This window comes from Pyrgilauda ruficollis, unplaced genomic scaffold (genome assembly GCF_017590135.1).
Source record: "Pyrgilauda ruficollis isolate IOZ18807 unplaced genomic scaffold, ASM1759013v1 scaffold244, whole genome shotgun sequence".
NCBI classification, from domain to species: domain Eukaryota; kingdom Metazoa; phylum Chordata; class Aves; order Passeriformes; family Passeridae; genus Pyrgilauda; species Pyrgilauda ruficollis.
In genome coordinates this window covers 124,838-143,359 of record NW_024523756.1, presented here as the reverse complement: position 1 = coordinate 143,359, position 18,522 = coordinate 124,838, and the positions used below count along the sequence as shown (strand labels likewise).

Here is an 18,522-nt window from a genome sequence, read left to right as displayed (position 1 = left end):
CACGAGCACCCTCAGCTTGGCCCTGGCACGGTGAGGAGTCCCAGCCCAGCTCGGGCCAGTGACACCCATGTCCCTCCAGGGAGTGTCCCCATGCCCAGGAAAGGTGGGTGCGTGTGGGAGAGCACAGGACACAGGGGGCCTGGGCAGGTTTTTATTTAAGGAGAAGCAACTCTGGGGGCAGCTGGTTACAGGTGAGTCCTGCTGCCCTGTGGAGCTCCAGCACCAGCCAGGGCAAGAACTCTCTGCTCTGGCCACACTGGCTCTGCTCTCAGCAGGGCTGGAGGTGCCTGGTGTGGGGCTCATCCCAAACACCCCCTGGAGCCCCTGGTGCTGCCAGGAGGATCCCGGGGCAGGATGGGGCAGTGCCAGCATCTCACTCTGGGCTGGGTGAGTGCCAGGGCTGGCGCAGAGGGGCTGGGGACCCCCTGTGCCCCAGCTGGTGGACAGAGTGGAGGTGGCAGATCCCCGTGGAGGACTGAGGGTGGCAGGTCCCCGCGGGGTGCTCGGGGCTGGAGTGGCCTTGGCCCACCCCAGGCATCCCCTTCTCAGGAAGCGCTGTGCCAGGACCGGAGAGGCGTCACCGAAAGCGACCGCTGGCAGCCGGGGCGGGGAGCCCGGTGCCCCCGGGGCGGGCGGCCAGTTAGTGCAAACAAGGTCTGTATTATTAAAGCTGGAGGCTTCGGGTCCCACCGAGGCTCGGGGAGGGTGGCGGGGGGCAGGAGGTGTGTGGGGGCACGGGGGCAGGGCAGGATCGTCTCTCGGCAGCCCCGTCACAAGAGCACACAGGGCTTCTTGGGCTTGGCCGGGGCGGGGTTGAGCACGGCCCTCACGGCCTCGGTGAACACATCCTTGATGCCCTCCTGGTTGAGCGCCGAGCACTCCAGGTACTTGACGGCGCGGATCTGCTTGGAGAGGCTGATGCCCTGCTGGGTGGTGATGGGCGCCTGGTTCTGCTCCTTGAGCCGCTTCATGGTCTCGGGGTTGTTCCTCAGATCCTTCTTGGTGCCCACGAGGAGGATGGGCACGCTGGGGCAGTGGTGGCACACCTCGGGGTACCACTTGTGCTTGACGTTCTCGTAGGAGGGCGGGCTGGCGATGGAGAAGCAGATGATGAAGACGTTGGTCTGGGGGTAGGAAAGCGTCCGCAGGCGGTCGTACTCCTCCTGGCCGGCCGTGTCCCACAGGTTTAAGTTAATAGTCCTGCCGTCCACCGTGTTCTGGGCGCTGTAGTTGTCGAACACGGTGGGGATGTACTCCTTGGGGAAGGCGTTGGTGGTGTAGCAGATGAGCAGGCAGGTCTTGCCCACCGCCCCGTCACCCACCACCACGCACTTGATGCTCTGCATCCCGGCGCTCCTGTGTCCCCTTCAGCAGCCTGTGGGAAGAGAGCAGGCTCAGGGAGGGGACGCTCCAGGGCTGGGTCAGTGTGGTCCCCCTGCTCTGACACCCCGAGGGTGGGGGCTGCACAAGGATCACATCCCCCTGGTTCACCATCCAACCCAGTGCCCAGATGAGCTTCCCAGGCAGGCAAATCCCCCTGACAGAGACCCCCCAATGGGGATCTGCCCGCCATGACCCAGGGACACGTGTGTGCCACCACAGCCAGTGCATGGGGACCACGTCGTCCCCAGGGTGCTGCATCCATGGCAGCCCGGCTGTGGCAGCACCCTGTGCCATGCTGTGCCGTGCCATGCTGTGCCGTGCCTCCAGCCCGGAATGGGACAGAGGGCAGCAGGGCAGGCAGTGGGGCCACACCGGGGCTGTGGCAGCCCGAGGGCCGTCACGGTTTGTCCCAGCCCCATCCTGCCACAGCGAGCAGGGCCGCTGCTGGTCCCGGCGGGCAGAGGCCGGGCTGGCGTGGCCCCGGAGCCAGCGTCCGCTCCGGCAGCTGTGTTTATCCCCAATCCCGGCGCGCGTTTTCCTTCCTCAGGTTCCCTCTGCAATTCCCATTAAGGGCTGCATCCTGCTCCCCTTCCTGCTGCTGCCGGAGCCAGGCGCTGCCAAGCCCTGCCCAGCCGAGGCGGGGGCACCCCACGGGGCTGGGCTGGGGACGTGCCCACCCTGGGGCCGGCAGCGCCTTTCCCACCGGGATCCGGCCGTGGGCAGCTGGTGCCCACCCATGGATGGCTCCGGGAGGATGGGAGCCCCACTCGTGTGGCAGGCAGGGAGCAGAGTGCCGGGGCAGAGAAGCCACAGTGTCCCGGAGTCCCGGGCTGGGGGTCCCCGCTCCCCGGAGCCCGCTGAGGCCGCGGGGCTGGGGAAGGAGAAGGGGAAGGGTCCGAGCCCCCCGGCCCGAGCCCCAGCCCATCCCTGCCCCCTCGGATGGGGAAGTCGCTCTTCCTCTTCCCGCCCTGACAGCGGCTTCCTGCGGCTGTGCCGTGACCCCCGCCCTGCCTGGCTGTGCCCCGACCCCCGGGACAGGCACCGGGGGCTGCCGGCGCTGCTGTGCCTCAGCTTCCCCCGGCCAGCCCGCTTCCACGGGCAGCGGTTCCCGCATCCCTGCTGTGCCACCGGGGAGCAGCGGGGCCGGCACGGGAGGCCCCCCATCCCCGCCCCCGCAGGAAGCCGCCTGCAGGGTCCCCGGGGGCCACGGACACAGCCCCGGCCTTTGGCCTCCAGCTGGGGAGCAAACACAGCCCGGAGGTTTCCTCACACCGCTTTGCACCAGTGCTCCGCCCGGGGCAGGCAGTGCTGGGCTGCAGGACGGGGGGGACACCAGGGGGAGAAGGGACAGAGAGGGGGCAGCAGGAGGAGAGTGATGGGGACGGGACCAGAATCAAAACAGTGGGATCAGGATCAAGGAGACCAGGACAGTGGGAGAAGGAAGTGGATCGGGGGAGCTGGAGCAGGACAGTGGGGGAAGGAAGTGGATCAGAGCAATAGGAGCAGGAGCAGTCTGGAGAAGGAGCAGGGCAGTGGGAGGAACAGGATCAGGGTCATGGGACCAGGATCAGGGGGACCAGGATCAGGACTGCGGCCCTCCGTGGCTGCACAGGGCCACCCTCAGGGACATGCACCCTCCACAGGGGCTGTAGCTGCCACCCATGTCCCCTGTGCCCCTTCTGCCCTGCAGCCAGCCCCTCCCTTGGCCCAGGGCTCCCAGGGCAGCCCCTGCAGTGGGACACAGCTGCCCCTGTCACCCCAAGGCCCCATTTGGCCTGTCTGGCTCAGTCTGGACCCAAAGCAGCCCTGAGCACCAGCCTGGCCCTGTGCCCATCCCCATGGGCATGGCACACACTGCTGATGCCGAGCCAGACTGACTGTGGGCACCTCGGGATAGCTGCACCTGGCAGGAGCCATCCCCATCTCCATCCCCATCCCCATCTCCATCCCCATCCCCATCTCCATCCCATCCCCATCCCATCCCCATCCCCACCCCCATCCCCATCCCCATCCCATCCCATCCCATCCCCATCCCCATCCCATCCCATCCCGGTGCAGAGGAAACACTCATGCCCTTCTGGGAAAGGAGAGGAGGCAGAGGAAGAGAGAAAGGAGGAGGAAGAGGAGGAGAAGGAGGGTCTCGAGGCCAGGGGTCACTTCTCCATCCCCCAGCACCCCGGGGCTGTGGAGTGCCAGAGTGTGCCCAGGTTTGTCACCAGCACACAGCAAACGTGGGCACACACCACGGTGCCCTGGAGGGGACACAGGGCCCGAGGGCTCACACAGGAGCGTTCTGGCTCCTGCCAGCCCTGGCACTGCCAGCACCAGGCAAGAGGTGCCCGTGGCACACGAGGGGACCCGCAGGCACGGCCCACACTCACAGGGCAAATGCCTCGCTGAGGAGGGGGCTTTGTGTAGGGCAGAGCCCCACGGCAGCCCCAAGTCTGTCGGGGTGCCAAGGAGGGGATGTGGGTGCCAGGGGCGCTCTGGCTCTGTCACAGCCAAGGGCTGCAGCCACAGCCACCACATCACAGTCCCAACCGGCCCCCCAGCCCCAGCCAAGCCCCCACTCACACTCGTCTTCCCAGGGAGGATGAGGAGGGACCGGTGCCCTGCCTCCGGAGCCCCTGGGCCCCTGTGTCCCCCAGCACGGGACAGGAGGTTGGCAGGAGCCCTGCCAAAGGAACCCCATTCCCGGACAGGGCAGGGGCTGCCCGGTGGCATCCTGTGGTGCCAGGCAGGGGCTGGACATCACCCGTGTCCCTGCAGCCACGCTGGGGCTCCCGAGGGGGGCCAGGATGGGCCGGTCCGGGGACACTGGGTGGGTGCTCGGCCCCGCCGTGCCCCGATGCCAGCTCTGCCGCCGGCCCTGCACAAGGCCAGCTCTGTTCTCCCGGGAGATCCGCGGCCGGCGGCACATTTAACCCCTTCTGCCCGCGCCGGGATGCCGGGGTCAAAGTGGCCTCGTGGGACTGAGGGGACAGCCCGCGGGGACACAGCCCGTGGGGGCACCTGCCCCCTCCCAGCCCCACTGAGGGGGCCCGGGGAAGGAAGGGTGGGAGCACGGGGGGCTGCACCGTGCCCAGCCCCGGGGCTCGGCACCCCGAGCCCCCCCGGCCACGCTGCTCCCTGCGGTGGCGCTCGGGTGGCGCTCGGGGGGCTGTGGAGGCGGCAAGGGGGGCTGTGGGTGGCACACGCAGGTCCCCCCTCCCATCGCCACCCCCTGGCACGGGAAAAGCGACTCATCTCTTCAGCAGAAAAGGGAAGCAAAACCTTCTGCCAGCGCTGCCGGCCGGGGCAGCCCCCGGGGGTTTTCCGCCGGGGAAGTGGAGCAGCCGCCCCCGTGAGCTCCCTGTCCCACGGTCCCCAAACCCGACCGGACCTCCCCGAACCGACCCTGCGCGCCCCAGGCGCCCCTTCCCCGCCCCACAGCCGCCGGCACACCCAGCTGCGGGCACCTCAGAGCCCACCGTGCCCCCGGCGCCCCGCCCTGTGCGCCCCTCCCCGGGCACCATCCCGGCCCCAGGGACGTGCCCGGGGCCACGCGGGGCTGGGGTCACCAGCCCCGCTCACGGGGTCACTCCTGCTCTGGGGGCAGGCACAGCATTGCCCGCCCGGCCCTGCAGCCTGCTCAGCAGCAGAAAGGGGAAATAAATAAAACTACTAAAATCTCTAAATCCCGCGCAGGGACCCCACGGGGGTCCATGGCCATGGTGGGGATGCAGGGACCCCCAGGGCCCCCTCAGCTCTGCCCCAGGCTCTGCCGTGGCAGCTAAAATAGCTCCCATGCTGAGTCGGAGGATTGTGATTTCTCTCATTTTCCAGCTGTCGTGACTAATTTCCTCATTTTATTTCCCTCCCGGGCCAGGTCCCGCTCTGCCCTCGCCACAGCCACGGCCACTCCCGGCCCTTGGCCTCTGCCCCAGGCACTGCCACAGCTCTGCAGCTCCGGGGCTGGAGCCGGAGCCAGGCCTCTCCCGGGGAGGTGGGGACCCCCTCGGGACCCCCTCCCTGACCTGGCCACTGCTCCCAGGAACCACAGTGCTGGATCAGGGGGATCCTGGGCGGGGGTGATGGATGGATGATGGATGGATGGATGGATGGGTGGATGGATGGATGATGGATGGATGATGGATGGATGGATGGATGATGGATGGATGATGGATGGATGGATGAATGGATGGATGGATGGATGGATGGATGGAGCCAGGCAGGCCAGGCCAGGCTCCGTGGCCTCCAGTGGGTCCCAGTGCCGGGTGGCAGCGCGGTGCTGCTCTGGCACCTCTCTGGGCCACGGCCAAACCAAACCCAGTCCCACACACGAGGGCACAGCCCACACCTGCACCGCAGCCAGCACGGCCCAGCACCTCCACAACTGCCCACAGACCCCCCCGGCACCTGGGCCAGCCCCCTCCCACCACAGCTTGTCCCCAAATGCCACAAACGCCACCTCAGTGCCTCAGTGGCTTCTCCTTCCCCCAGCCAAGCGGAGGAAGCCCAGCAGCCCCCAGCCGCCCCGCAGGCTCCAGGGGACCCGCGGGTGTCCCCACGCTGACTGAGTGACCCAGTGACCCCGGGGGAGTCCCCGCGGGGACCCCATGACAAGCACCCACAGCAGGAGCCCTGGCTGCAGGGACAGCCCTGGCACGTCCTGGCTGCTGCCCACGTCTGCCAGCGCCTGCGAGGGATGTGTGGGGTCACCCAGGGGGTCAGTGGGGTCACCCAGGGGGTCAGTGGGGTCACCCAGGGGGTCAGTGGGGCAGTGCAGGGGGCAGTGGGGGCAGTGCCGTGGAACGGCGCTGGAGGCATCACTGGGGTCAGTGTGGGGGCTCGGGGGGTCTGTTCAGGGGGTCAGGTCAGGGGGTTCAGGGGGATCAGGGGGATCAGGGGTCAGTGCAGTGGAGCAGTGCCGGGGGGAGGTCAGCGGGGTCAGCGCAGTGCTGGTCAGGGCGGGGGCTCAGTGGTCATTGCACGGGGGTCGGGGGGGTCAGAGCAGTGGGGAGCACCCGGGGTCCCGCCGAGGGGGTCGGGCCGGGCCCGTTTGTCCCCGCTCTGTCCCGGCTGCTGCGGGGCCCGCTCCCGCCCAAAACTCCGCTCCCCCGGCAGCCCGGTCCGCCGTTATCCCCGGCTGTCCCGTTACCCCCGGCGCCGTTATCCCTGGCGGTTCCGCTATCCCCGGCGGTCCCCTCGCCCCCGGAGCTCCGCTATCCCAGCTCCGTTATCCCGGCACCTCCGTTATCCCAGGCAGTCCCGTTATCCCCCGGTGTCCCGCTCCGGGCGGGTCCCGCCGCCGCCGCCCCCGCCCTGGCCCCGACCGGCGGCTCCTCCCGCCCCCCGCTCGCAGCCCGGCCCGGCGGGGACCCCCGGGACCCCCGGCCCTGCCCGGAGCCCCCGGCCCCGCACTCACCCCGGGGCATGGCGCGGCGGCGGGCGCGGGGCCGGGGCGGCAGCGGCAGGAGAACGAAGAGCAGGACCAAGAGGAGGAGGAGGAGGAGGAGGAGGAGGAAGTCTGCGGCCGCCTCCTCCGCCGCCCCGGGCGGTCCCGCGGAGAAACTTCCCCCGCCGCGGCCCGCCGCGCCTCTGGGGCAGGACCCCGGGCACGACCCCCGGGACAGCAGCCCCCGGGGCTGGGGAGGCGCAGGGACCCTCCTCCTTCGCCTCCCCAGTCCTTGAGCCCCTGACCCCACCTCTGACCTCCCTTGGCCCCCGCCGCCCACCCCGAGCCCCCCGCTGGGGACAGGGACACCCCGGGACGGTCACTGCCAGCCAGGGGGGTCCGGAGCTCGGGGGGAGCAGGGAGGGGAGCCCACCCCAGCCGGGGCTGCCTGGGGACTCTGATGGCCGGGGGGAGGTGACACCCCCTGCCCTCGGGGGTGCGTGGGGAGGGGGTGGCAGCACAGGGGGGACAGCACAGGGGTGGCAGCACAGGGGGTGAAAGCACAGGGGGGACAGCACAGGGATGACAGCACAGCACAGGGGTGACAGCACAGGGGTGACAACACAGGGGTGACAACCCAGGGGTGACAGCACAGGGGGGACAGCACAGGGATGGCAGCACAGGGGTGACAACACAGGGGTGACAGCACAGGGGTGGCAGCACAGGGGTGACAGCACAGGGGTGACAGCACAGAGGGGACAGCAGAGGGGGTGACAGCACAGGGATGGCAGCACAGGGGGGACAGCACAGGGGTGACAGCACAGGGGTGACAACACAGGGGTGACAACCCAGGGGTGACAGCACAGGGGGGACAGCACAGGGATGGCAGCACAGGGGGGACAGCACAGGGGGGACAGCACAGGGATGGCAGCACAGGGGTGACAACACAGGGGTGACAGCACAGGGGTGGCAGCACAGGGGTGACAGCACAGGGGTGACAGCACAGAGGGGACAGCAGAGGGGGTGACAGCACAGGGATGGCAGCACAGGGATGGCAGCACAGGGGTGACAACACAGGGGTGGCAGCACAGGGGGGACAGCACAGGGGACCAGCTGCCCCAGGGGGAACTGGGGCTCTCCTGCTGCACCCCAAGGGGGAGCGGGGGGTCCCGGGGCTGCCGCGGCAGTGCCCCCCACCCCGAGCTGTGCTGCTGCTGTGAGGGTCCCCCAAGGGCTGGGTCCCCCCGTGTGGGAGTCCCCATCAGGGCCGGGTCCCCCCAGCAGCGCCCGCAGCCCATGAGGGTCCCTGGCCAGGGGGGCTGTGGGGGACACCCGGGGTGGAGGGGAGGCAGTTCCAGGAGCCGTGGCCTGTCCCCACCCTCATCCCGGGGTCTGCAGGGTGGGACCCCCGCCCGGGACCCCCCCAGCGCGGGGCCAGCACGGGCTCCCAGGGCACTGGACATCGGCCTGGACACCCCCCGTGCCCGGGGACCCCAGGAGGGGCCGGCCTGGGACCCCCCCAGAGCGGGGCACGGGCACCTGGCTGGGGGAGCCTGTGCCAGGGACGGGGGGGCATTATGGGAGCCAGAGTGGGACAGGTGTGAGAGGGGACAGGTGTGAGCATTGGGACAGGTGTGAGGGGGACAGATGTGAGAGGGACAGGTGTGATGGGGACAGGTGTGGGAGGGACAGGTGTGAGAGGGGACAGGTGTGATGGGGACAGGTGTGATGGGGACAGGTGTGAGGGGGACAGGTGTGAGAGGGGACAGGTGTGATGGGGACAGGTGTGAGGGGGACAGGTGTGAGAGGGGACAGGGGTGATGGGGACAGGTGTGGGGGGGGACGGGGGTGAGGATTGGGGCCGGGGCAGAGCGGGTTTTCCGGGCAGCACCGCTGCCAGGAGGCGGCGGAGGGACGGAGCGGGCCGGGTAGACGCTAGCGGAGGTGGCGGGAAGAGGGGTTATCCCGGCAGAGCGGAGAGGGACCGGCGGGGTTACCCCGGGAAGAGACCACTGAGGGCGGGGGGACTGGGGCTGTCCCGGGAGCGACCACTGCGGCGGGGGGGAGGCTGTCCTGGGAGAGACCACTGCGGGGCGGGGGGGGGCAGAGGGTTCCGGTAGCCGGTGCGCGGCCGCAGCTCGCGGCGGAGCCGGGATAGCCGGGATAGCGGGATAACCGGGACACCCCGCGGGCCCCCAGCCGGTGCCGATGCCGAGGAGCAGCTGACGGCGGCGGGGACGCGGAAATGGAGCCGCGGCCGGGCCGGGCCGTGCGGGCGCTGTGCGGCCTCTTCCTCCTCCTCCTCCTCGTCCTGCAGCATCCCGGCCGCGCCGAGCGCGCCCCCGGCTCCCACCTGGACGAGTCGGCCATCGCAGGTGAGCCCCCCGCCCGGGCTGCCCTGCCCGCCCCGCGGGGCTCGGGCGCTGCCCGGGCTCGGCCGGGCCAGCCCCCCCCGCGCTCCGCTTTGGGGCCATTCCTCCGCCTTTCGGGCAAGAGCTGCCGTGACCCCCGGCTCGGGACCCCGCGAGGACCGGAGTAACCCCCGATTGTTCCTGCGGCGGGCCGCGGCTGTTTGGGTCAAAAGTTTTACATTTCAGCTCATTTAGAGTATTGCGCTCTCCTTCGTTAAACGGCACCGGCTGGGAGCGCTTGGCGGGGTTTAGATTATTCGTGTTATTTACTTGTTAATGGCAGCGTGGCCGGGAGCTGGGGACGGTGCCGGCCGCTCCGAACGAGCTGTTTGCGGGGCCGCTGCCGGCTGTGGAGCCCGGCAGCCGCAGCTGCGGAGCGCGGCCCTGGCGCTCGGCTTGCCCCGCTCCCATGCCGCCGCCCCTCCAGCCCAAAGCGGCCCGAGCCCGGCGGGTTTGCCCCGAGCCCGGCTCCGTGGGCTCCGTGTCCTTGTGGCGGTGCCCGAGGTCAGCCGGAGCTGGCCGTGTGAGCCCCGGGCGGCTCCGGGAGTGCCGAGCCCCGCTGCGGGAGCCGCGGGCTGCAGCCCGGCCGGGCACACCGCTCCGGGGGGCGCGGGGAAGCGCTCGGGGCGGTGTTTGCATTCCGGGGTTTGGTGGAAGGCGTCCTGGAAGGGCTCGGCTCCGAGCGTGGGGCTTGCCGGTGGGAACAGGGCAAGGAGCCGGCCCCGGAGCCGCGGGACCGGCAGAGGCACGGGCAGCTCGGGGTGGGAGCCCGGGCAGCTCGGCGGGCCCGAACCGGCCGGGGATGGGCTCTGTCACTCGCTGTCTGCGGCACCGGGGCTCCTCATCCCCTCCGGCCGTGCTCCTGAGCCCCCGGGCCCGTTCCCATCCAGTCTGCTCCACTAAGGAAACTGGATCTCCGCAGTCCTTCTCAAGCGAGGTTTGTGCCTCCAAGGAATTTCCAGCGCGGTTATTTTTGGAGGCCCTGCAGAAGTGTGGCAGCCTGGGTGATTCAGCTGCTGGCTGTGCTCTTGGCGAGCGGAGGCAGCCCCGGCACGGCACGGCACGGCACGGGCGGGAGCAGCCCCAGCGCTGGGCTCCAAAATCCGCCTGGAACGGCTGTTCCTGCCGGGCCAGCGCTTCGGGGCACTCCGGGCCGTGCTTGGGCTCCCGGACCTGCGGGCTGGAGCCGCAGAGGTGCAGGAATGTGGCCAGGGAGGGTTGGTGTCCCCTGCTCCGTGTCTGTCCCGGGACAGCCGGGCGGGCTGGGAGGCTCCGTGCCCTCTGTGCCGCAGCCCCCGTGTCCCCGAGGTCTCTTGGCCCTTTGCTTGGGAGCTCTCTGAGCTGTCGCTCCCAGCTCCCGGCAGGGAATGTCCTCAGCCGGCACCGGACACGCTTTTCCCCATGTTTTCCCTGGAAGCAGAAGGTGCTGGCTGCTCGGTGGGAGGCAGAGGTGAGTGTTGGACGTGTTCGAAAGTGAAAGTGCTCGGCTTTGACACGTTTTCCAACGTGCAAAGGTGCTTTTTAAGAAGTTTTTAAATTTTTAAATTTTTTTAATTCTTTAATTAGGATGGCAGGATTTTAAGGGTAAAGTGTCAGCGCCGGGGAAGTTTCTCAGGCAATGCAGGGAAGTGTTTGCAGCGAGCAGGAGCCTGAGCTGCAGCACTTCTGGGGCTGCTGAGGCTCCTCTGCACGCTCAGGGGATGCATCAGCAGGTTTTACCGAAGAGTAGGGAATTATCCCGATTCCTGGGAGATATTTTTGAGCAAGAGTTTGAAACTGGTGGGTTTATCCATGCAGGAAAATCAGAGTAGGTGACTGAACCCCGAGGAAAACCAGATTTTCTCCTGGCTTTGACTCCCTCCGAGGCGAATTGAGGCCTTAATCTTGGAGCTGTAATCTTTTCCTGCCGGGATCGCTCTGGAGTTTGGATCCACTCGGCAGCACAGGAGCCGTGTGAGGAGGAGGGGGGCTTTGGAGCCCAGGCCGGGCAGAAGGAGCCCCTGGCCCTGCCGAGGCCAGGTTCGGGCTGCTGCCGCTGTCACAGGATGTGTGACGGCCCCACGGCATTGTTTGCACCCGCCCTGGTTATTTTTAGCCCGAATTTGTCAGGCTGCAGCCTGGCCTGGGACCTTTTCACACCCCTAAAAGGGGGCAAACGAGGCTCCTCAGGGACAAACTGGACTTCCAGGAATTTTTTCCCCTCTTTCTGCTCATTTGCTGTACTCTGGCTGTTGCCCAGACCAGCCAGGTTTTGGTGCTTTTTCTGGTCCTTATCAGAACATCCTCTGGCTGTGGCCAGTGTTTTACATGAGTTTTATGTGGGCCATCAAAAATGTGACCCATTGTTTGGGTCAAATGTCTTAAATTTCATCTCATTTAAAATACAAATCTTGCTCAGCTGCCTCTTCCCCCTTAAATCACATCACCTGCGAGCAGTGTGTGGGATTTGGGGCTATTTTATTTTAATTGCTTGCCCTGTGTGCGGCCCAGCACAGGTGGGCACTTCCAGGTGTGTTTGTAGGAGAGGCAGGGGTTTGGATGGCTGGGGCTCATCCCTGGTTCCCTCCATGGTGACAACTTCCCCCTGCAGATCCAGGGGCATCCAGATCCCCCTGTCCATCTCCCTGCAATAATATGGAAGTGGTGCAGGTCTGCATTGCCCTGAGCCTTATTCCATTGTGCAGGGAATTCCTTGCTGAGCTCTGGCATCCACAGGGATCTGGGCCTCCTGTGGGTGCCTGTTCTGGCACCCTTGAGGCAGGTCAGGGATTGTGAGGTGGATTTTCCCTCTTTCCTGCAGCAGCTCAGAGGTGGGCTCTCAATTGTGTGTTGAGTGGAGGCATTTTTGGGTGGTGCCTCAGAGGGTGGCAAGGCTCTGGTGCAGGGCTGGCACAGGTTTGGTGGCTTTTCCTCTTTCACAGCAGCTCCTCTTTTCTCTTCCTTTCTCCTGCCCTGTCTCTTGCTTCCCTGTCCTGATTCATTCATCACAACCCTTCTTGAGTCATCTTTGCTTTTATCTCAGTGGTTTAAAAAACAAGTTAAAACCACATCCTGGTAGTGTTGGTGCCCAGAGCTGGAGGGCTGTGCCCAGGGCTGTTCCTGTGTTTGCCTGGAACACCTAGAGCTGCCCTTAAACCCAGGGAGCATCCTGTGGGACAAAGTCAGGGTGAGGAAGGGGGGCTGCAGCCACAGCCTGGTGACTGTCATTGATTGCAGAGGGGGACAAGGTGAATTTCTGGGTGAGGAGGCTGTGCCCAGCCCTGTCTGTCCTTGCCATCCCAAGGCCCAGGGCTTCATTGGAAGTGAAGCCTTCGCTGCAAAACCTCTGCCTTGGGAAGTGCTGGCTTTGGGCTTGAAACCAGCAGTGAGGGATTTTGTCCTGTGAGCAGCTCGTGGCCTCAGTGGAGCCATGGGGAGCTCAGTGGTGGCTCGTCCTGGCTCTCTGTCCTTCACAGACTGGGACAGTTCATGGGACACAGCGACCTGCTGTGCCCTCCTTGCTTTGGTAAAATGCCTTGTACAGGAGATTTTGCTGTTAAATCAATTCCTTCAGGGGGTTCACTGAGTGGAAGTTGCACCTGTGAGCAGCAGCTTTGGGTTGGGTGAGGGAGACGAAGCCGTTGTGGGAATACTGGGAGAGCTCTGCCAGGGAAAAGTCCATATTCTTCCCCACCTCAGTTGGAAGCACAGCCTCGGCTTCCTTCGGGAATGAAACTCATCTCGAGGAATTGCCATTCTGAGAGCTGGAAAAATTGTGTTTTGGCAGCAAAGTGGCCTCATGTGGAGGAGGAGCAGGGCCGACTGGGCAGCGCTGGGGCTGCTGGGGAGCTCCTGGCTCCCTCCAGCTCATTCCCTTCCCTGCTTGGCCCAGAAACTTGGAGTAATGCTCAGCTGGATCAGAGAGAGGATCTTAATTTAATTTCTTGTAGGATTTATTTATTTGCTGCCTTGGAAAGCAGCTGTCTCCATGTCTGCTGTGCCCCCAGGGTGGTCCCTTCCCGCAGGAGGGTTCAGAGGGAGCTGCAGCTCCTGCTCCAAACTGGGCTTTGGGTTGGCCTTTCCCACCGTGGGGCAGGGATGCACACATCCACGTGGAACTCCAAGGCAGCAATCCTTCTGTCCTTTCCATCCTTTGCTCTCAGGAGGGCACGGAGCAGAAAATGTGTGGGGAAAGAGCCTCCTGACATCCCTTGTGGTGCAGCTGCAGGGGCTGGGATGCTCTGGTGGTCCTGGAGTGGAGCCTTATCCCAAGAGGAGTGAGAAGGAAGAGCACTTTGTGTTTCTGTGGCCTGCTCAGTTGGTGTTTGGCTCGTGGGCTGCCTGGCTGTGTTGGTACACCACAATTCCCTGTGGGAGCTCTCTCCTCCCCTGGGCAGGGGCTGGAGGGACGGGTGAGTGTCTGGGGACAGCCCTGGGGAGCTGAGGTACCCTCCAGGGACGTGTGGTGCATGATCTGCCTGGCATTTGGGGAGGGAGGGGAGCTAAAAGGCCATCCTGGTATCTAGGGGCTGCCCAGGGAGCTTTGCAGTGCCCATCCCTGCAGGTGTCCCCTGGGGGTGGCACTGAGTGCTCTGGGCTGGGGACAAGGTGGCCATGGGGCACAGCTGGCACTGCCTGGGCTGGGAGGGCTCTGCCAGCCCCAGGGATTTGGAGATTCTGGGATTTATTAGTAAAAAATCCTTTTCTGTGAGCTGGTGGTTGAAAGCAGCACTTCCCTGGGGTTATGCCTGTCGTGCTGCTTGTCCCACTTGGAGGCTGTGCTGCTGGAAAGGCGCTGGCAGTGCCTCCTGTCCCTGGTGCTTCCAAGCCCGGGGCAGTGCCAGCCCTGGCCACCCTTCGGGGCTGGACTGTGCCCAGCCTGGCATTCTGCTCCCCACAGCCCTAATTGCACAAACTTATTAGTGTTAAAAAAACTGCTTCCTCCATTAATTAGCTTTGCTTAAATCCAGAGAGGGAGAAATAAACTCCTGGCAGGCGGGAGAGTTGTGGCTCTCCCTGGGCAGCTCTGGATTGCCTCTGGAAAGGCCCTTTGGGAGCAGGGTGGTTCCTGTTCTGGCTGCCCCAGCTGAGTGGAGCCCTGCTGTGGGTAAAGGGATGTGCTGGAAACAGGAGCTGGGACCTTCACTGCTGTTGGGTGAGGGTCTGGGGATCCCCTGCCCCCAGCTGGAGAAGGAGATTCCATCAGCCCTCCTTGTGTCAGTCAGGTCCTACTGGGGAGAAATCCTTCCCTGGCAGGGTGGGCAGGCCCTGGCACAGGGTGCCCAGAGCAGCTGGGGCTGCCCTGGATCCCTGGCAGTGCCCAAGGCCAGGCTGGACACTGGGGCTGGAGCAGCCTGGCACAGGGGAAGGTGTCCCTGCCATGGCAGGGCTGGGATGGGGTGGACTTTAAGGTGCCTCCAAGCCCAAACCAGTGTGGGATGCTGTGAATAATGCGAGTTTTGGCCTCTTTTCTGCCTTCTCCCTGTTACCAGGTGCAGCCCTGGGACCTCCTGCTTCCCCCTCCCACCCTCCAGACTCTCTTTGCTGTTGGAATCTGGGGATGTTTCCTGTGGAGGCAGCACTGTCATGCTGAGTCTGCTCTGCTTCCATGGCTGATCCAAGCTGGGCTCTCTGGAACACTTTAATTTTCCTTCACCTTCATTTCCCCAGCCCCTGCAGCCATGCCTGATTAATTTTCTGGCACCTCCAGAGCTCCAGTTCAGTTTTAGGAGCTGGTGCTGGCAGGGACAGAGGACTCTTTAATTAAAGCCATTGTTCTGTCACTCCTGCAGCACATGGGAGCCTTGAGGAGCTCCTGCCTCACGCTGTGCCAGGGCCTCACCACTGACAGGGAGCAATTTCTGCCCCAGATCCCACCCAGCCCTGCCCTCTGGCACTGGCAGCCATTCCCTGGCTCCTGTCCCTCCATCCCTTGTCCCCAGTCCCTCTGCAGCTCTCCTGGAGCCCCTTCAGGCCCTGCCAGGGGCTCTGAGCTCTCTGCAATAATCCTAATAATACAATTAATGGCAAGGAGTGATGGCAGGACTGTGCCCGGGAGCTTTCCTGGCAGTCCTGGCTGGAGTGCCCAGCCCTGCAGTGGATGGAAAACCTTGTGAGGAGCATGAGAAGTCACTGGGGAGCTGTGAGTGGTTGTGTCCCAGGACTGTCCCTGCCTGCTTGTTTTCCCTCTGTGAAATAGTACCGGGGTGCTTGTTTGTTTGGATTATGGGCCTATTTTTAAGTAACCTATTTTTTCCACTTTGGAAAATGCATTAACTGACTGTGTGTTACAGACATCTGTGGGGTTTGACTTTGGAAGCCACCAAATGCTCCTTGGAAGTCTCTCACCACCCTGAGGGGGAGAGGGGTTGCCTTTGGCACATATATATATATTTTTGTATATATGTTTTCATCCTCACCTTGCTGAGGTTTGCCACAATAGACATTTTCAGGATCCACAGAGCACCTCCTTGTAAGTGCTCTGTATCCCACCAAGGAGCTCTGCATGATGTCAGTTCCACCACCCCTTCCCCTCCTCTGGGCTTTGGAAATTGCTGATCCCAGCAGCTCTCAGAAAGTGGAAGCAGCAGCAGTGCAGTTGGAAACAGGGATGTTTGGTACCACACACACACGTTCTGCAGGAAAAGGCACTATTTTTGTAGCCCAGTGTTTGTTGTTCCCTGAAGGATGGAGTTTTAAGGTCAGTTTAATTCTTCTCTGCAGGTTTGGAGCTCCGGTGCCGTAAATTCTGCTGTTCTGGGAGGATAAAAATGCAATAAACAGGAGAACTTGAGGAATGTTCCTCTCTAAGTTATAAAGGAACAGCTTGCTGGTTGGAACAGCCTGCCCCTTCCTAGGCAGGGAGGCTTTGGATTGCAGGAAAGGGAGGAATAATTCAGGATTAAAGCTGCTAAGCAATGCATGTGTTTAGATCTGTAAGAGTGCCAGGACATAATTAATGGGTGAGTAAGCCAAAGGGAAAAATAGTTATTTTTTTTTAACTGGATAGAGATGGATGGAGGATAGAAACTAATTTTTGGGGGGACAGAAATAATTCTGGAAGTATTCTGCTCCAAGCTGCTGCTGTTGCTCAGGGTGCCTGGGTGGGTTTGTTCTGGCAGTTTGGCAGGTGGAAGGCAAAAATCCAGGTTTGGCACCTCGTGCTGGCCTGAAGGCCTCGTGCTTGTCACAGAGCAGCTCCAGGACTGCAGGTGAGGTGAGGAGAGCTCCAGGCCGGGCAGGCTGTGGAAGGGTTATTCCCTCTTAATCCGTGTGTGATGGCTTTTCCCACCTGCTGGGCTGGGCTCAGGGAACTGATCCCATCTCAGGCAGGGCAGATCCTGCTGGAGCTCCCAGCTTCCTCCTCTGGTTGGCATTTCTGGAGCTGGATCCAAGTCCAGGGATGAAGTGTTGATGGGGAAATGGCTGATGGAAGGTCTGAGGACCTTGGAGTGGTTTGGGAAGGCGACAGCAGTTCGGTGTTCCTGGGGTTTCGCAGTGGGTCTGGACGGTAAACTGCAAATTTGAGATCTTTTCCAAAGCTGTGGAAATGATCAGGAAGGATGTTCTTGTCCATGCCATGCTTTTATATGTGTGTGTGTGGATCCAGGTGACTCTGCCTGGCTGCTGATGCTGCCAGGGGATGGGGGGGATTGGGTTGTGCCCGGCTCTGCCAGAGCAGCCCCATCTCTGCTGTGTCCTGCTACCCAGGGTCTCAGAGTTTTTAGCTTCCCAGCTCCCTCCTGGAGCCCAGGCTGGCTCTGGCTGGGGGTGTCCCGAGAGGAGTGAGTGCATCCTGCAGAGCTGGCAGGATGAAGAGCAGCCTCAGCTTCCTCAGGGAGTGGCACTCTCCTGCAGCCTGGCCTGCTGAGTTAATTAATTAAGCTGTGTCCTGGAGGGCCTCTGGGTGAAAGAGGGCATGCTCCAAAAGTGTGGAGCTGGCAAGGGTGGAAGCTAAGTTGGAATGCTGCTGGTTTTGTGGGAATGGTGATGGCAGAGGGATCTCTTGCTGGGGGCAGTGATGGGGGCTGTCCCCATCCCATCCTGACCTCTGCTCCTCTGCTCTCAGGAGTTTCTCGTGGACCACACTGTTTCCTGGAGATTTGCTTGCTGGGTTTTGGAGATAAATAGGCTTTCCTGTTCATTTCATTTGCTGTATCATTAACTCAAAAAGAGGGTGGAAAGGGATATTTGGGGGCATTCAGTGCTGTTCTCCCTCACTGCAGGATGATTCCTAGAGAAGTTTTCCTGACTGCAGTTGGTGTGAGAAGTAGGGCTGCTAGTTATTTTTTTCTCCCATCTTTTTACTTTTCCTCTTGGGAAAGGGGAAAAATGTTCCGTGCTTCAAAGGGTGAGGCTCAGCCTTGGAGTTTGTCAGGTCCCTTAATGGGAATGTCTGGCATTCCTGTGCCATCCTGCAGATGGATATCTTCAAAGGTGTGCTGGATGGGGCACTGATCTCCCTGCCACCCCTCCCTTCCCGAGGGCTGGCCTGGGGGGATGCTCCAGTGGCACTGCCCCTCTGGAGCTCCCTGGGCAGGGCAGAGCTCAGGGCAGGGGACAGGGCAGGGGACAGGGCAGAGCTCAGGGCAGGGACAGGGCAGAGCTCGGGACAGGGCAGAGCTCAGGGCAGGGACAGGGCAGAGCTCGGGACAGGGCAGAGCTCAGGGCAGGGACAGGGCAGAGCTCGGGACAGGGCAGAGCTCATTGTTCAACCAAACCCAAGTCTCGCTCTGTGGTTCAAGCTCAGGTGGCTTCTTCAGCGTGTGGGAATGTCACTTCCAACTCCTGGAGTTCCTCAGGGGCTCTGGATGTGTAACCTCGTGCTGCTGTGGGATGTGGAAGCACCAGGCTCCCTGTTCCTGAGGCAGGAGTAACGTGCAGAGATGTCACTGCTGTGCAGAAGTCACCTGGCAGAGCAGGGACTCGAGACCTCTCCAAGGGCAGCGTGGTGGCACATCCACATTCCCAGGAAGGCTGGGGCTTCACTGACACCTGCCCTGGCCCTGAGAGTGAATCCAGAACCTTCTGTCCTAGAGAAACAAGGGAATTTGTGTGGGAAAGGAGGAGGAAAAAGGCTTTATTGTTCAGTAGTCTTTGTGTGAGCATTGGTAGAAACACTTGTGAAGGCTTTGGTGCACAAGGTGAGAAAGGGCTGGGTTTATTGGGGAGTATCCTGGAATGATTTAGGTTGGGAAAGCCCTTGCAGAGTTCAGCTAAGCCATGTCCCCAAGTGCCACATCCACAGCGCTGTTAGATCCCTCCAGGGATGTGATTCCATCCCTGCCCTGGCAGCCTGGGCCACTTGTAATTGGTTTGGACAAGAACTTTGAGGGAAGCTGCGGGGAAGTTCCCTGTTTGCAGCAGAGGAGG

At 63.3% G+C, this 18,522-nt stretch overlaps 2 protein-coding genes across 3 annotated transcripts in view; one reads left to right on the top strand and one right to left on the bottom strand.

Annotated features, from left to right (window-relative positions):
• Positions 1–143: 143 nt before the first annotated feature.
• Positions 144–6,917, bottom strand: RHOG (ras homolog family member G). Of its 2 annotated transcripts, none has more exons than XM_041470316.1 (2): positions 6,791–6,917; positions 144–1,375 (listed from the first exon to the last, which is right to left on the bottom strand). In XM_041470316.1, the coding sequence occupies exon 2, from the start codon at positions 1,344–1,346 to the stop codon at positions 771–773; it is 576 nt and encodes a 191-aa protein (XP_041326250.1). In that variant the 5' UTR covers positions 1,347–1,375; positions 6,791–6,917; the 3' UTR covers positions 144–770. The 2 variants fall into 2 exon arrangements, with proteins under 2 accessions (XP_041326250.1, XP_041326251.1); XM_041470317.1 differs by lacking the exon at positions 6,791–6,917 and adding an exon at positions 6,524–6,695.
• A 1,841-nt stretch (positions 6,918–8,758) lies between these two features.
• STIM1 (stromal interaction molecule 1) overlaps positions 8,759–18,522 on the top strand; it is a 64,093-nt gene continuing 54,329 nt past the window's right edge. Inside the window, exon 1 of the mRNA XM_041470300.1 lies at positions 8,759–9,135. Within this exon, the coding sequence (XP_041326234.1) occupies positions 9,006–9,135 (130 nt within the window). The 5' untranslated portion in view covers positions 8,759–9,005. The remainder of the gene's footprint in view (positions 9,136–18,522) is intronic.

Excerpts from the sequence above, each read along its gene's own strand:
- RHOG (XM_041470316.1), bottom strand. The coding sequence starts at position 1,346 with ATGCAGAGCATCAAGTGCGTGGTGGTGGGTGACGGGGCGGTGGGCAAG.